Below are 18416 nucleotides of genomic sequence, written 5' to 3' on the forward strand. Positions count from 1 at the left end.
GTAGCTCACGCCTGTAATCCCAGCACTTTGGGAGGCCGAAGTGGGAGGATTTTCTGAGGTCAGGAGTTTGCAACCAGCCTGGCCAATGTGGTGAAACGCCATCTCTACTAAAAATACAAAAATTAGCCAGGCGTGGTGGTGCATGCCTGTAAACCCAGCTACTCGGGAGGCTGAAGCAGGAGAATCGCTTGAGCCCAGGAGGCGGAGGTTGCAGTGAGCCGAGATCATGCCACTGCACTCCAGCCTGGGCGACAGAGTGCATCCCCCCCAAAAAAAATAAATAAGATACCAATGTCATTTTTCACAGAAATAGAAAAAGCAATCCAAAAATTTGTATGGAACCAAAAAAGAGCCCAAATAGCCAAAGCAGTCCTGAACAAAAAGAACAAAGCTAGAGGCATCATACTACCTGACTTCAAAATATATTACAAGGCTATACTAACCACAACAGCATGGTATTGGTATAAATCAGACACACAGACCAGTGGAACAGAATAAATACACGTGTTTACAGCCAGCTGATTTTAAACAAAGGCACCAAGAGCGTACATTGGGGACAAGACACTTTCTTGAATAAATGGTGCTGAGAACATGGTATATTCTATATGCAGAAGAATGAAACTGGATCTCCATCTCTTACCATATACAAAATTCAAATCCAGTCATGCCAGTACACTCCAGCCCGGGCAACAGAGTGAGACTCTGTTTCAAAAATAATAATAATAATAATAAAATAAACCAAGATAATTTAAAGACTTAAATGTAAAACCCCAAACTACAAAACTGCCAGAAGAAAACATAGGGTTTTCAGCATGTTATTCTGGTTCTTAAAAATAATAATTAAAAAAAGAATACTGGGCAACATAGTGAGACCTTGTCTCTACAAAAAAAAAAAAAAAAAAAAAAAAAAAAAATTAGGTCACAGTGGCTTACACCTATAATCCCAGTATTTTGGTGTATTTTGGGAGTCTAAGGCAGGAGGATCATGTGAGCCCAGGAGCTCGAGATGAGTGTGGATAATATAGTGAGACCCCGTCTTTAGAAAAAAAAAATTGGCTGAGTGCAGTAGCCCATGCCTGTAATCCCAGCACTTTGGGAAGCCAAGGCAGGCAGATTGCCTGAGCTCAGGAGTTTGAAACTAGCCTGGCCAACATGGTGAAACCCTGTCGCTGCAAACAATACAAAAAAATTAGCTGGGTGTGGTGGCGTGTGCCTGTAGTCCCAACTACCTGGGAGACTGAGGTGGGAGGATTGCTTGAGCCCAGGAAGTTGAGACTGCAGTGAGCTGTGATCACACCACTGCACTCCAGCCTGGGTAACAGAGTGAGACCCTGACTCAAAAAAATAAAAAATTAGCCAGCCATGGTGGTACACACCTGTAGTCCCAGCCTGGGGAGGCTGAAATGGGAGGATTTCTTGAGCCTAGGAGTTCAAGATTGCAGTGAATTATGATCAAGCCACTGCACTCCAGCCTGGGTAAGAGAGAGAGACCTTGTCTCAAAAAAAGAAAAGAAAAAAAAAAAAGAAAGAAAACAGAGGAAACTCTTCAAGACATTGGTCTAGGCAAAGATTTTATGGCAAAGACCTCAAAAGCATAGGCAGCAAAACCAAAAATCGACAAAAGGGGCTATATTAGGCTAAAAAACTTCTGCATAGCAAAGGAAGCAATAGAGTGAAGACACAACCTTTTGAATGGGAGTAAATACTTGTAAACTATTCATCCAAAAAGGGGCTAATATTCGGAATATACAAGGAACTCAAACAACTCAACTGTAAAAAATAAAAAACCATCTCTCCCCACCCCAATAATCCCATTTAAAAATGAGCAAAGGACATGAACACAAATTTCTTGAAAGAAAATATAGGAATGGTCAACAGGTATATGAAAAATGCTCGACATCATAAAATATGCTAATCAGGGAAATGCAAATCAATACAATGAGATAGTATCTTACCTCATTTAGAATGGCTACCATCAAAAAGACAACAAAGACAAAAAGACCCCATCTCTACAAAAAAAAAAAATTAGCTGGATGTGGTGGTACACACCTGTAGTTCAAGCTACTCGAGAGGCTTAGGTGGGAGGATCGTTTGAGCCCAGACTGATGCTTCAGTGAGCTGTGATCGTGCCTCTGCACCCCAGCCTGACAATAGAGCAAGACCCTGTCTTAGACAAACAAACACAACAAAAACAGGCCAGACACGGTGGCCATTGCCTGTAATCTCAACACTTTGGGAGATGACACAGATTGCTTGAGCTCAGGAGTTCGAGACCAGCCTGAGCAACATGGTGAAACCTCGTCTCTACCAAAAACACAAAAATTAACTGGGTATGGTGGCACATTCCTGTAGTCCCAGCTACTTGGGAGGCTGAGGCAGGAGGATCCCTAGAGCCAGGAGTTTGAGGCTGCAGTAAGCTATGATCATGCCACTGCACTCCAGCCTGGGAGACAGAGTGAGACCGCATCTCAAAAACAACAACAACAACAAACCCCAAAACCCAAAAAATGAACAAACAAAAAACAAACCAGATCTGATGAGGATATGGCATAAAGGGAACTCTTATACTCTTGGGGGGAGTGTAAATTAGTATGTTCACTATGGAAAACAGTATGGAGATTTCTCAAAAAAGTAAAACTATAACTACCATATGATCCAGCAATCTCATTAGTAGATATTTATCTAAAGGAAGGGAAATCAATATACCAAAGGTATACTTGCATCTCCATGTTTATTGCAACACTATTCACAGTAGCAAATCTGTGAAATCAACCTAAGCATTCATTGATGGATGAGTGGAAAAAGAAAATGTGGTGTAAATACACATGGATCACTATTTGGACATAAAAATGTATGAAATCCTGTCATTTTCAGCAACATAGATGGAACTGGAGGTCGTTGTGTTAAGTAAAATAAGCCAAACACAGAGAGACTAATATTGCCTGTTCTCAGCTTATATGTGAGAACTAAAATAGTTGATCTCATAGAGGTAGAGAGTAGAATGATAGTTACCAGAGGCTGGAAAGGGTGCGTGGGATAGAGAAAGTTGGTTAATAGGTACAAACATATAGTTGGATAGAAAGCATAAGTTATAGGCTGGGCACAGTGGCTCATGCCTGTAATCCCAGCACTTTGGGAGGCCAAGGAGGGCGGATCAGTTGAGGCGGGGAGTTCCAGACCAGCCTGGCTAATATATGGCAAAACCCTGTCTCTACTGAAAATACCAAAAAAAAAAAAAATTAGCTGGGCAAGGTGGGTACGTGAGACTTGGTCTTAAAAAAAAAGAAAAAAGAGGCTGGGCGCGGTGGCTCATGCATGTAATCCTAGCACTTTGGAAGGCCAAGGCGGGCAGATTGGCTGAGCTCAGGAGTTTGAGACCAGCCTGGGCAACACGGTGAAACTCTGTCTCTACTAAATTACAAAAAATTAGCTGGGTGTGGTGGCGTGCGCCTGTTGTCCCAGCTACTCGGGATGCTGAGGCAGATGAATTGCTTGAACCTGGGAGGTGGAGGTTGTGGTGAGCCGAGATCACGCCACTGCACTCTAGCCTGGGTGACAGAGCGAGACTCCATCTCCAATAAATAAATAAATAAATAAATAAATAAAAAGTTACAATATTCAATAGGAGAGTAGGGTGACTATCATTAATAGTGCATTTCTAAGTGCACTATTATATATAATTTAGAAATTATGTATAATTTCTAATTAATAGTGTAATTTCTAAGCAGTTAAAAGAGTGGACTTGAAATGTTCCCAACACATATAAATGATAAATACTCAGCCTAGTGTAGTGGCTCACACCTGTAATCCTAGCACTTTGGAAAGCTGAGGCAGGAGGATCACTTAATGCCAGATGTTCAAGACCAGCCTGGGCAACAAAGCAAGATCTTGTCTCTACAGAAATAAAAATAGTCAGGTGTAGTGGTGCATGCTCGTAGTCCCAGCTACTTAGGAAGCTGAGGTGGGAGGATTGCTTGAGCCTGGGAGGTCAAGGTCACAGTGAGCCATGATTGCACCATTCCAGCCTAGGCAAATGAAATCCTGTCTTAAAAAAAAAGAAATGGCAAATACTCAAGGTGAGGGAAACCCAAAATACCCTAACTTGATCACTGCACATTCTATGCATGTAACAAAATATCATGTGTACTCTATAAATATATGCAAATATTTTATGTCAATTAAAAAATAAGGTTAAGAAAGAACAAACATAGGGAAAATGATGAATTGTACAATATTACGCTGACATAAAGTCATTGTTATTGAGAGCATTTTTAACTATCAGAAAATGTTTTGAATGTCAGAAACAGTCAAGGAAAAGACTGAATAGAGAAGACTAGAGCAATAGGAACTGAACCTCGAGTCTGTCTATTTGAGGGAGAGTGTAGAGAAGGAGGACAAGAAATATAATACAACATCTGTCCAGTTCATACTTAAATGAAGCAAAATAGTTAGAGAGATGAGCCGCGGTCAGAGATAGGTTCCTAAAGATGAGGGAAGTTGCCAGATCTCCCAAACATATATTCCAAGGGGCTGAAACCATATTGCAGGAATTTACAAAAGTGAATAAAGAGGGAAAACAACTTACCTCCTCACCTCTTACCACCCTTTTAAAAAGATTTTGGCATTGAAAAGCCTGGGACAAAAAGGATTGTAACAGTTCAGTGCTTCTTGGGGCTCTGCACCTTGGAAATGGTCTTCATTGCATATCCTTATTACTTCTCAAACTACTTCTTGCTAAATTTCCTGTTATTTTTCCTGTTGCATTTATCTGGTTTTGTAACCCCTTTGAGGTACAGGGATTTCAAAGACAAAGCTTTCCTGGGAAGATTCAGTGTTTTGGGGGTGTGAATTGATGTGTTTGAAATGAGACCTTCCTCATTTGTATCACATGTGTATTTAAGGTTCACACAAAACAGTGTGTTTTTGGTCAGTTTCAGTGTATTTTGCAGTTGCTCCAGAGCTGATGAGGGAAGTATTTCTTTTTTGTTGTTTTAATTTTTGTGGGTACAATATTAGGTATATATATTTATGGGAGTACATGAGTTGTTTTGATATAGGCATGTAATGCATGATCACATCATGGAAAATGGGGTACCCATCCCCTCAATTTATAACACAAAAGGGTTATAAACAATCCAATTCATCCTTTCTATTTTTGTGTACCCAGGCTGGAGTGCAGTGGCGTGATCTCGGCTCACTGCAGCTTCAACCTCCCGGGCTCAAGTGATCCTCCCATCTCAGCCTCCCAAGTATCTGGGACCACAGGCATGTGCCACCACGCCTGGGTAATGTTTTTTGTATTTTTTTGTAGAGATGGGGTTTCATCAGGTTTCCCAGGCTGACCTTGAACTCTTGGGTTTAAATGATCCTCCTGTCTCAGCCTCCCAGAGTGCTGGGATTACAGACATGAGCTACTGTGCCTTGCCCTAAAAATCTTTTATTTTCTGGTTCTTGCTTTCCATGCTAGACTCATCACAAACTTGCAATTCCTTTACATGTAGCCACCAGGCCTTGAGCCAAACCCAGTTTCTCACCATTCCTTAGAATATCCCATGCTTTTATTCCTCTGAGCCTCTGCACATGCTTTTACACCTGCTCAGTATGCCCTTTCCTTGCTTGTTCCATTTGACAAGCTCTCTCTTATTCTTTAAGAAAACTGGGCCAGGAGTGATGGCTCACGCTTGTAATCTCAGCACTTTGGGAGGCTGAGGCGGGCAGATCACGAGGTCAGGAGATCGAGACCATCCTGGCTAACACGGTGAAACCCCATCTCTACTAAAAATACAAAAAAATTAGCCGGGCGTGGTGGCGGGCGCCTGTAGTCCCAGCTACTCAGGCGGCTGAGGCAGGAGAATGGCATAAACCTGGGAAGGTGGAGGTTGCAGTGAACTGAGATGGCGCCACTGTACTCCAGCCTGGGCGACAGAGCGAGACTCCGGCTCAAAAAAAAAAAAATAAAACCGAAGGATGACTTCCTCTGGGGAATCCTTCTCTGACCCCTTTTACTGGTGGCCAGTAAAAGGTTGAGTATCCCTTATCCAAAAGCTGGGAATCAGAGTGTTTTGGATTTTGGAAAATTTTTTTGAATATTTGCATTATACTTACCGGTTGAGCATCCCTAATAACTACTCTTGATGCATGCATCGTGTCTTTGTTCCAGGTTATAATAAGGGAGAAGGAAAAAGTACAATTTCATCAAGAAATTAATAGCATCTCCAGAAATTCCGTGTAGCAATTCCCACTTGCATCTTTTTTATTTTTATTATTTTTTTTTGAGATGGAGTCTTGCTGTATTGCCCAGGCTGGAGTGCAGTGGCACAATCTTGGCTCACTGCAACCTCCGCCTCCCAGGTTCAAGTGATTCTTCTGCCTCAGCCTCCTGAGTAGCTGGGACTACAGGCACATGCCAACATGCCTGGCTAATTCTTTTGTATTTTTAGTAGAGATGGAGTTTCACCATATTAACCAGGATGGTCTCGACCTCCTGACCTTGTGATCTGCCCACCTCAGCCTCCCAAAGTGCTGGGATTACAGACATGAGCCACTGTGCCCGGCCTCTTGCATCTTCTTACTTGCAGTATGTTACATGGACTCTCCTAGTTGCAAGGAAGATTGTCAGGTTGGGTTTCTTTCAGTCACAAAAAAGAGGAAAATTGGTGTTGGGTAAATAATTAGTATTGTTTAATCTGCTTACTTTTCAGTAAATGGGTTCTAGGTCATAAGCTCAATTTTTGTACAGGAAGTGTAAGTCACTGGAGGATTATCTCCAGAATTTTTTGGGTGATTCTGCCTTATAAAACTGTAGCTTTTTACACTAACTACAAATATAATGCAATCTATATTTCTGTCTGTCCATATATTAGTAGCAAGTGAGATATAACCCACATTTCTGTCCAGCCATATTCTTGGGGCTTGGTTCAAGCCTTTTATAAAACCACGCATGAAATGTCTCCAAAGAGGAAGCAAAAAGATGCAACCCTTGCCAGTGACTTGTCAGCCACCACAAACCCAAAAGTCATGTGCCATGCTACAGTACAAAGTAACCCTAGCTATCTTATCATCAAATGCTCTCTCACAGCAGAAACTAATCCTTGGTACCCCAAAAGGCAAAGATATCAGAGAGATCAAAGGCAAAAGAGAGCAGAGCTCAGACCTGAGAGAGTTTTACTCACAACTCTATTTTTTCTGTTTGATTGTTTGTTTTAGATAGGGTCTCACTGTGTTGCTCAGGCTGGAGTGCAGTGTCTTGATCATGGCTCACTGTAGCCTTGATCTCCTGGGCTCAAGCGATCCTCCTACCTCAGCCTCCTGAGTAGCTGCGACTACAGGTGCGCATCACCACACCCAGCTAATTTTTGTATTTTTTTGTAGAGGTGGGTTTTACCATGTTGACCAGTCTATCTCAAACTCCTGGGCTTAAGCAGTCTACCTCCTCAGCCTCCCGAAGTGTTGGGATTACAGCTGTAAGCCACCGTACCCATCTTCACAACTCTTTAGGCTCCATGAGAAGACATAGATTCTCCTCCAAAAGGGGGTTAGCAGAGCCTTTCTGTGTTCCTCCAAGGGTCTCAGGGTCTTCAGCAGTCTCCTTCAGGTCCCTTTGTGGTCACCAGATCTGTTAAAGGACATAATTAGAATAAATATAGTTTAAAGATTATAGTTGTCTTTATTGCTATTCTAGAGTCCAGCAACTCTTCATTTCCTAAAATAGAATAAGGGTACCAATGAGCTGAGCGGAAGAATTTGGCTTTATAGTCAGAGAAGGGCTTAAAAAAGCAGAAGCAAAGACCCGAAAGTATATTATTAGCCCTTTAAAAGTTCTTATAACGCAAAGGCAGGGATATAAAACAACAGAAAAGTAACTGATTTGTTGGTATCAACTTACTTCAGGCTACTTCTTTTGTGTAAGAGTTAAAGTGGAGGGACTTTAGTTATGCCAATTGAAAATTGAAGCTGGCCAGTTTGGGTGATTGGTTGTTATCTCTCTTTCCCGATTTCTTGGAAAGTCAGATAACAACTCAGTGGAACAACTTAGTAGAACTTTAGCATGGGTAACTCCGTTTTCGTTTTTAGTCTCGTCTGTTGAAGCATAGTGCAGGAACTCAATCCAAAACTGTTATGGCCTCCTATAATTTTTGTTTAGTAGCATTTTGGTAAATTTTGTCATGTATACTTTTAAAAAATGCCTGCCTTTGAGGAAGGATTAGAGCAACTATGCCAGTTTTGTTATTGAAATGTTCCATATCCTTACTAATTTCTTGTCTTCTTGAGCTTTGAGGTTTAAAAAAAAATTTTTTTTTAATTTTTTTTAAGATGGAGTCATGCTGTGTTGCCCAGGCTGGAGTGCAATGGCACGATGTCGGCTCACTGCAACCTCTGCCTCCCAGGTTCAAGCGATTCTTCTGCCTCAGCCTCCCAGGTAGCTGGGACTACAGGCACATACCACCACGCCCGGCTAATTTTGCATTTTTAAGAGACGGGGTTTCACCATATTGGCCAGGCTGGTCTTGAACTCCTGACCTCGTGATCTGCCTGCCTCGACCTCTCAAAGTGCTAGGATTACAGGCGAGAGCCACTGCACCTGGCAAGCTTTCAGTTTTTGAGAGATGTGTTAAAATGTCTCATAAGATTTAGGGGCCGATGCAGGCAGATCACAAGGTCAGGAGATTGAGATCATCTTGGCTAACACGGTGAAACCCCGTCTCTACTAAAAATACAAAAAATTAGCCAGGCATGGTGGCACGTGCCTATAGTCCCAGCTACTCAGGAGGCTGAGGCAGGAGAATGGCTGAACCCGAGAGGCAGAGCTTGCAGTGAGCCAAGATCACGCCACTGCACTCCAGCCTGGGCAACAGAGCGAGACTCTGTCACAAAAAAAAAAAAAAAAAAATCACGGATTTAGAGCTGGGTGCAGTGGCTCATTCCTGGCTGAGGCAGGCAGACTGCTTGAGCCCAGGAGTTTGAGACCAGCCTGGTTAACATGGCGAAACCCTGTCTCTAAAAAATATATATAAAAATTAGCTGGGCATGGTGGTGCACACCTGTGGTACCGGCTTCTCAAGTGGCTGAGGTGGGAGGATTGCTTGTTCCCAGGAAGGGGAGGCTGCAGTGAGCTGAGGTCATGCCATTGTACTCAAGCATGGGTGACAGAGCGAGACCCTGTTAAAAAATAAATAAAAATAAAGATTATAGATTTGTCACATGTGCCTTACATTGTCAGTTTTTGTTTTCTATATTACAAGACCATGTATTACAAGACCATGCTGTGAGATACATACAAGATCATGAGTGTTATCCCTTGGTAGAATAATTTTTATGCAATGTTCACACAGTGCTTTTTTTCTTGAATCAGTTGGTCTGACTGTATCAGGGTCAATATTCCTTGCATAGTTTGTATTCAAATTGTGTCTCTGCCATTTACTAGATGTATGATCGTGAGAAAGATTTAATCTCTCTGTGCTTCAGTTTCCATGGCTGTAAAAGGAGGTTATTAGTGATACTTGCCTCACAGAATTGTCTTGAAGATTAAATAAGTTAATATGTATAAAGCAGTTACACAGCAGTACCTAGTATGTAGCAAATGCTGTAAATGTTAGCTGTGTTATTGCTGTTTCATAACTGCGTGTGATGGTGGGGACATCTTTTAAACTTCTATTTTTATGGGTACATAGTAGGTAATATTTATGGGGTACATGAGATATTTTGATACAGCCATACAGTGTGTAATAATCACATCAGGATAAATGGGATATCCATCACCTCAAGCATTTATCATTTCTTTGTGTTGTAAACATTCCAATTATACTCTTATTTGTTAATAACTCTTAATTGTTATTTTAAAATGTACAATTAAATTATTGTTGAATGTAATCACCCTGTTGTACTAAATCTTCTTCATTCTATCTAACTATATTTTTGTACGCATTAACTGCTCCCACTCCCCAACACCCTGCACTACCCTTCCCAGCCTCTGTTAACCATCATTCTACTTTATCTCCATGAGTTCAATTGTTTTATTTGAGCTCCCACAAATAAATGAGAACATGTGAAGTTTGTCTTTCTATGTCTGGCTTATTTAATTGAACATAATGTCCTCAAGGTCCACCCGTGTTATTGCAAATGACAGGTTCTAATCCTTTTTTATGACTGAATAGTACTCCATTGTGTGTATGTACCACATTTTCTTTATCCATTTGTTTGTTAATAGACACTTAGGTTGCATCCAAATCTTGGCTATTGTGAATAGAGCTGCAATAAACATGGAAGTGCAGATATCTATTTAACATACTGATTTCCCTTATTTTGGTATATACCCAGTAGTGGGATTGCTGGATCACGTGGTAGCTCTATTCTTAGTTTTTTGAGGAACCTCCAAACTGTTCTCCATAGTGGCTATACTAATTTACATTCCTACCAACAGTGCACGAGGCTTCCCCATTTCTCCACATCTTTGCAAGAATTCTTTTTTTTTTTTTTTTTTTTTTTTTTTGAGACAGAGTCTTGGCTCTGTTGCCCAGCCTGGAGTGTAGTGGCATGATCTTGGCTCACTGCAACCTCTGCCTCCCAGGTTCAAGCGATTCTCATGCCTCAGCCTCCCAAGTAGCTGGAATTACAGACGTGCACCACCATGCCTGGCTAATTTTTTTATTTTTAGTAGAGATGGAGTTTCACACCATGTTGGCCAGGCTGGTCTTCAACTCCTAACCTCAGGTAATCCTCCACCTCGGCCTCTCAAAGTGCTAGAATTACAGGCATGAGCCACTGTGCCCAGCCTGCAAGAATTCTTTATTGCCCTTCTTTTGGATAAAAGCCATTTTAACTAGGGTGAGATGATATCTCACTGTAGTTTGGATTTGCATTTCTGTGATGATCAGTGATGTTGAATACCTTTACATATACCTGTTTGCCATTTGTATGTCTTCTTTTGAGAAATGTCTGTTCAGATCTTTTGCCCATTTAAAAAATCTGATTGTTAGGTTTTTTTTTTTTTTCCTATAGAGTTGTTTGAGCTCCTTATATATTCTGGTTATTAATCCTTTGTCAGATGGATATTTTGCAAATATTTTCTCCCATTCCATGGATTGACTCTTCACTTTGTCGATTGTTTCATTTGCTTTGCAGAAGCTTTTAACTGGATGTGATCCCATTTGTCCATTTTTGCTTTGGTTGCCTGTGCTTTTGGAGTATTACTTGAGAAATCTTTTCCCAGACCAATGGGAGAGTTTCCTCCAATGTTTTCTTGTAGTAGTTTCATAGTTTGAGGTCTTAGATCGAAATCTTTAATCCATTTTGATTAGATTTTTGTATGTGGCTTGAGATAGGAGTCTAGTTTCATTCTTTTGCATATAGCTATACAGTTTTCCCAGCACTATTTATTGAAGAGACTTTCCTTTCCCTAATGTATGTTCCTAGCACTTTTGTTGAAAATGAGTTTATTGTAGATTTATGGATTTGTTACTGGATTCTCTATTCTGTTCCATTGGTCTATGTTTCTGTTTTTATGCCAGTACCATGTTGTTTTGGTTACAATAGCTCTGTGGTATAATTTGAAGTCAGGTAAAGTGATTCCTCCAGTTTCTTTTCTTTTCTTTTTTTTTTTTTGAGACAGAGTCTCAGCTCTGTCGCCTAGGCTGGAGTGCAGTGGTGTAATCTCAGCTCACTGCAACCTCTGCCTCCCATGTTCAAGCCATTCTCCTGCTTCAGCCTCCCTAGTAGCTGGGATTACAGGGTTCTGCCACCATGGTCAACTAATTTTTGTATTTTTTTTGTTTTTTTAGTAGAGGCAGGGTTTCACCATGTTGGCCAGGCAGATCTCAAACTCCTGACTTCAGGTGATCCACCCATGTCAGCCTCCCAAAGTGCTGGGATTACAGGCGTGAGCTACCGAACCTGGCCCAGCTTTTTTTCTTTTCCTCAGGATGGCTTTGGCAATTCTGGGTCTTTGTGATTCCATGGAAAGTTTAATATTTGAGTAGTATGAAAATTTTAAAAATACTGATTCTTCCAATTCATGAACATGGAATATCTTTCCGTTTTTTTGTATCTTTTTTAGTTTCTTACATCAATGTTTTATAACTTTCATTGTAGAGATCTTTTTTATTTGTTTGTTTTTGAGACAGTCTTGCTGTGTCACCCAGGCTGGAGTACAGTGGCACGATCACAGCTCACTGCAGCCTCGACCCTCTGGGCTCAAGCAATCCTCCCACTTCAGCTTCCCAACTAGCTGGGACCACAGGCTTGAGCCACCAAGCCGAGTTAATTTTTTTTTTGTATTTTTTGTAGAGATAGTGTCTCACTATGTTGCCCAGGCTGGTCCCAAACTACTGGACTGAAGTAATCCTCCTGCCTTGGCCTCCCAAAGTATTGGGATTATAGGCGTGAATCACTGTGTCTGGCCTTTCAGAGATCTTTTACTTCATTGGCTAACTTAATTTCTAGGTATTTAATTTTATTTGGAGCTACTATAAATTGGATTACTTTTTGGTTTCTTTTTCAGATTGTTCGATGTTGGCATATAGAAATGCTACTGATTTTTGTATGTTGATTTTGTATGCTGTAACTTTTCTGAATTTATCAGTTCTAATAGTTTTTTTAGTGTAGTCTTTAGGTTTTTCCAAGTACAAGACCGTATCATCTGCAAACAAGAATAATTTGGCTTCTTCCTTTCCAATTTGGATGCCCTTTATTTCTTTCTCTTGTCTGATTGCTCTAGCTAGGATGTCCAGGACTATGTTGAATAACAGTGGTGAAAGTGGGCATCCTTTTTGTGTTCCATATCTCAGAGGAAAGGCTTTAAGTTTTTCTCCATTCAGTATGATACTAGCTTTGGGTCTGTCATATATGGGTTTTTGAGTTATGTTCCTTTTATACCTAGTTTTTTGAGGGTTTTTATCTTTTTTTTTTTTTTTTTTTTTGAGACGGAGTCTCGCTCTGTCGCCCAGGCTGGAGTGCAGTGGCCGGATCTCGGCTCACTACAAGCTCCGCCTCCCGGGTTTACGCCATTCTCCTGCCTCAGCCTCCCGAGTAGCTGGGACTACAGGCACCCACCACCTCGCCCGGCTAGTTTTTTGTATTTTTTAGTAGAGACGGGGTTTCACCGTGTTAGCCAGGATGGTCTCGATCTCCTGACCTCGTGATCCGCCCGTCTCGGCCTCCCAAAGTGCTGGGATTACAGGCTTGAGCCACCGCGCCCGGCCCGAGGGTTTTTATCATGAAGAGATATTGAATTTTATCAAATGCTTTTTCAACATCAAACGAAATGATCATATGGTTTTTGTCCCTCATTCTGTTGATATAATGTATCACATTGATTGATTTACATATGTTGAACTGTCCTTGCATCCTAGGGCTAAATCTCACTTGGTCAGGATGAATGATCTTTTCATGGGTTTTGCCATTTTGCTAAAATCTTAGTGTGACAGTTTTCAGATGATGGAAAAATAAGAAGAGTGACTTTCAGATGGAGAGTCCTTATTAAAACACAGATGTCTTCTGTAAATAGAGTTGGAAAAATACTGCCAGTGAGCTCTTTGTTTATAAATGTTTCTTTTAACTTACCCATGCAGGATCTGAAATGGAAAGCTACTTCTCTTTCATCAGTCAAGAGGTACATTACAACAGAATCATTGATGCACTGAGAAGAGAGCTGGGTTCCAAATCTCACTCAGTGATCTAGGAGAGGAGAGGCAGCCAATGTTCTGCCTGCCTTAGTTTTTCCGATCAGGGTTCCTGTGGCTCTTTGTGTTTTGGCCTGGCCTCCCCCTCAACAACCTTCCCTCTTCTGCCTGGCCACTCTGAAACATTGTTTCTTTGAATTCTAAGATAAGCTGTGATGTCTGACCTGTATTAATAGCTATGATAAACTTATGGAGCTATTATCATTTCAAGGAGTTTTCGGATATTGAAGAGTTTAAGTAAGTTGTCATGTTTTCTTTTGGAATTCCCATTTGATCAAGTATAGCATACTGAAAGGATACTCCTGAAGTCCATAGGATAATGACATTTTTGTATAGTAAAGTCCCCGTTGTGCAAGATATGAAATGAATTTTTTTTTAACCAGAAAGATCTTTGTGACTTCATGATTTTTCTACTGCCTCATTCATAATTCCTAAGCAGGAAACACATGTATCTCATTTTAGCTTCTTTGAATCAGACAAAATGTTTTGTCTGGTGGTCTTAGTGTGCTACCAGTGAGACCACATTTACAGGGTGAAAACAATCTTTTCTCAAGTAAAGTGTTTGGTTTATGAAACCTGTGGAGTGTGCATTGAAATGATAAATAATATTTATACATGCACAATAGATTGAGTTCTATAGAGGGTGAATGCTTTTAGAAGTAGACTTTACTCTGTGCATATGGGTAATAGTGTGAGTCGTGTGGCCCATGTTTGTTGTATTTAACTTAAGTGTGTTTAAATGATTATAAGGTGCTTTAGGTAGAGTTACTACAATATTAGCTCCAAAAGGTTCACGGACTTCTTTCTATATTTAGCATGAAATTTTTTTTTCTTATAGTTTTTTTTTTTTTTTTTTTTTCCTTGATACGGAGTCTCGCTCTGTTGCCCAGGCTGGAGTGCAGTGGTGCAATCTTGGCGCACTGCAGGCTCCGCCTCCCGGGTTCATACCGTTCTCCTGGCCCAGCCCCCCGTGTAGCTGGGACTATAGGCACCCGCCACCACGCCTGGCTAATTTTTTGTGTTTTTAGTAGAGACGGGGTTTCACTGTGTTGGCCAGACTGCTCTCAATCTCCTGACCTCGTGATCTGCCCGCCTGGGCCTCCCAAAGTCCTGAGATTACAGGCGTGAGCTACCGCGCCTGGCCTATAGATGTATTTTTATGGTACTTGGGGGAGACTTTGAGTATGTGGGTTTAGTATCTTATAAAGACAGTTTCATTAAGTGTTATATAAGGCTCATGCATATATCTTCTTTTTGCACACTTAGAATGCCACAGAAGGGACTCTTTTCTGTTGGTGTCTTAAGACTCACCAAGGTCAGCTATGAGGAATCAGCCTAAAATTTTTCCCTCATTTTTTTTCCTAAGGTATTAAAAACAGGCCGGGCGTGGTGGCTCACACCTGTAATCCCAGCACTTTGGGAGGCTGAGGCTGGTGGATCACAAGGTCAGGAGTTCGAGACCAACCTGACCAACATGGTGAAACCCTGTCTCTACTAAAAATACAAAAATTAGCCGGGCACAGTGGCAGGCACTTGTAATCCCAGCTACTTGGGAGGCTGAGGCAGGAGAATCACATGAACCCGGGAGGTGGAGGTTGCAGTGAGCTGAGATTGTGCCACTGCACTCTAGCCTGGGTGACAAAGCAAGACTCTGTCTCAAAACAAACAAACAAAAAAAAACCAGACATGATTGGCTGGGCATGGTGGCTCACACCTGTAATCCCAGTACTTTGGAAGGCTGAGGCAGGCGGATCACCTGAGGTCAAGAGTTTGAGACCAGCCTGGTCAACATGGTGAAACCCTGAGTCTGCTAAAAATACAAAAATTAGCCGGGTGTGTTGGCACATGCCTGTAATCCCAGCTACTCAGGAGGCTGAGGCAGGAGAATCACTTGAGCCCAGGAGGCGAGGTTGCAGTGAGCTGAGATTGTGCCACTACACTCCAGTCTAGGTGACACAGTGAGACCCTGTCTCAAAGAAAAACAACAACAGCAACAAACCAGACATGATTTATTTTATTTATTTATTTATTTATTTTTCTTTATTTCTTCTAAAAAAAAAGAAAAAGTGGGATACATGTGCAGAACGTGCAGTTTTGTGCCCGGGTGGTTTGCTGCACCTATTGACTAAGTTCTAAGTTCCCTTCCTTCAGCCCCCACCTGCTAACAGGCCCTGGTGCGTGTTGTTCCCCTCTCTGTGTCCATGTGTTCTCAGTGTTCAACACCCACTTATGAGTGAAAACATGTGGTGTTGGTTTTCTGTTCCTGTGTTAATTTGCTGAGGATGATGGCTTCCAGCTTCATGGTACCCAGCAGTTAATGGGTACAAAAATATAGTTAGATAGAATGAAGAAGATTTAGTACAACAGGGTGATTACACTCAACAATAATTTAATTGTACATTTTAAAATAACTAACAGTATAATTGGAATGTTTGCAACACAAAGAAATGATAAATGCTTGAAGTGGTGGATATCCCATTTACCCCTTCCCTGCAAAGGACATGACCTCATTCCTTTTTATGGCTGCATAGTTTTCCATGGTGTATATCAGACATGATTTATTGAGATGTTATTAACAATGTTTTTCTGGCCAACTCCATGTGAAATAATACTGGTCTTGGGTAGAATAATTCATCTTCATTCATGGAAGTGATACTTTAATGTAATTAGATGTATATTTTATCTAAAGTGGCACAAAAATATCTTGGCATATTGTACATTTGGAGATGTTGACCTCATATATAGCTGTTGCCTTTGACCCTCTTTTCTTGTTCTATTTAATATTCTAGGTACGACACCGAGCTTCTGGTCAGGTGATGGCTCTTAAGATGAACACGTTGAGCAGTAACCGGGCAAACATGCTGAAAGAAGTACAGCTCATGAATAGACTCTCCCATCCCAACATCCTTAGGTAATGGCTTTTCCTTCCTTCTGATCAGTGAGAAAACTGAAACATTGGAGGCTTGCTAGAATAGCACTAATAGCAAAAAAAGGAGGGAGTCAGGATTTATCATGCTGAATCTATCTTGCTGGGGTTTAGTGGTACTCTAGGTTGTTTTCTGCCCATCGAGACTTAATTTACTGGTAATTAACTGCATTTAACAAAGCAACTTCCTCTGTCTGTCAAGTTGCTTTACTCTCATTAGAACATTAGTAGCAGCTCATTAGAACAGTTGTTTTCTATTGCTGACTGGTAATTTATCAAAGAGGAGAGATTATTATTTATTTATGGGAAATTGTAATTAAATCAGTGAGTGACAATAAAAGTAAAATTACGCCCTCAAGTTATCTATCCTTAACTTTTAGCACTCACTTGAGGAGACACATTTTGCCTTTGAGAATTATTATTATTATTTTGAGATAGGGTCTCACTCTGTCACCCAGGCTGGAGTATAGTGGCATGATCATGGTTCAATGCAGCCTCGACCTCCAGGGCCCAATTGATCTTCCCCACCTCAGACTCCTGAGCAGCTGGAACTACAGGTGTGCCACCACATCCAGCTAAATTTCACATTTTTTTGTAAAGTCAGAGTTCTGCCATGTTGTCCAGGCTGGTCTCAAATTCCTGGGCTCAAGCGATTCATCCTCCTTGGCCTCCCAAAGTGGGGAATTATTTTTATAAGTTTATATAATTGTCACTTTTTAATAATCTGTATCGGAATCTTTCTTGCTTTAATTATTTTGATATTTTAGTCAGGCAAGTATATTTTCTTTTTTAAAAAAAATTTGGCGGGGCTTGATGGCTCATGCCTGTAATCCCAGCACTTTGGGAGGCCGAGGTGGGCGCATCGTGAGGTCAGGAGATCGAGACCATTCTGGCTAACGCGGTGAAACCCCATCTCTACTAAAAATACACACAAAAAAATTAGGCGGGCATGGTGGCACGTGCCTGTAGTCCCAGCTACTCAGGAGGCTGAGGCAGGAGAATTGCTTGAACCCGGGAGGTGGAGGTTTCCTCTGGGAACCGAGTCCAGTGAGCCAAGATTGCGCCACTGCACTCCAGCCAGGGTGACAGAGCAAGACTCCATCTCAAAAAAAAACAAAAAAGAAATTTTATTTGGCCAGGCATGATGGCTCATGCCTGTAATCTCAGTACTTTGGGAGGCCAAGGTGGGTAGATCCCTTGAGCCCAGGAGTTTAAGACCAGCCTGGGCAACATGGTGAAACCCCATCTCTACAAACAACAACAGCAATAACAAACAACCAAAAAAATTAGCCAGGTATAGTGGCATGTGCCTGTAGTTTCGGCTACTCAGGAGGCTGAGGTGGGAGGATCTCTTGAGCCCATGAGTTCACAGCTGCAGTGAGCCATGATTGTAGCACTGCACTCCAGCCTGAGTGACAGAGCAAGACTCCATCTCAAAAAAAAACAAAAAAGAAATTTTATTTGGCCAGGCATGATGGCTCATGCCTGTAATCTCAGTACTTTGGGAGGCCAAGGTGGGTAGATCCCTTGAGCCCAGGAGTTTAAGACCAGCCTGGGCAACATGGTGAAACCCCATCTCTACAAACAACAACAGCAATAACAAACAACCAAAAAAATTAGCCAGGTATAGTGGCATGTGCCTGTAGTTTCGGCTACTCAGGAGGCTGAGGTGGGAGGATCTCTTGAGCCCATGAGTTCACAGCTGCAGTGAGCCATGATTGTAGCACTGCACTCCAGCCTGAGTGACAGAGTGAGACCCTGTCTTAAAAACAAAAATTATTTTATTTTAAAAAATACGGCCGGGCGCGGTGGCT

General features: G+C 41.5%; 1 protein-coding gene across 3 annotated transcripts in view; it reads left to right on the plus strand.

Moving 5' to 3' along the window:
- Positions 1–18416, plus strand: part of TESK2 (testis associated actin remodelling kinase 2) — a 150433-nt gene that overhangs the window by 57777 nt on the left and 74240 nt on the right. For all 3 annotated transcript variants that reach the window (XM_007978965.3, XM_037998779.2, XM_073007354.1), the window contains exon 3: positions 16466–16587. In XM_007978965.3, coding sequence (XP_007977156.1) covers positions 16466–16587 — 122 coding nt within the window. The remainder of the gene's footprint in view (positions 1–16465; positions 16588–18416) is intronic.

Source organism: Chlorocebus sabaeus, chromosome 20 (assembly GCF_047675955.1).
Source record: "Chlorocebus sabaeus isolate Y175 chromosome 20, mChlSab1.0.hap1, whole genome shotgun sequence".
NCBI classification, from domain to species: domain Eukaryota; kingdom Metazoa; phylum Chordata; class Mammalia; order Primates; family Cercopithecidae; genus Chlorocebus; species Chlorocebus sabaeus.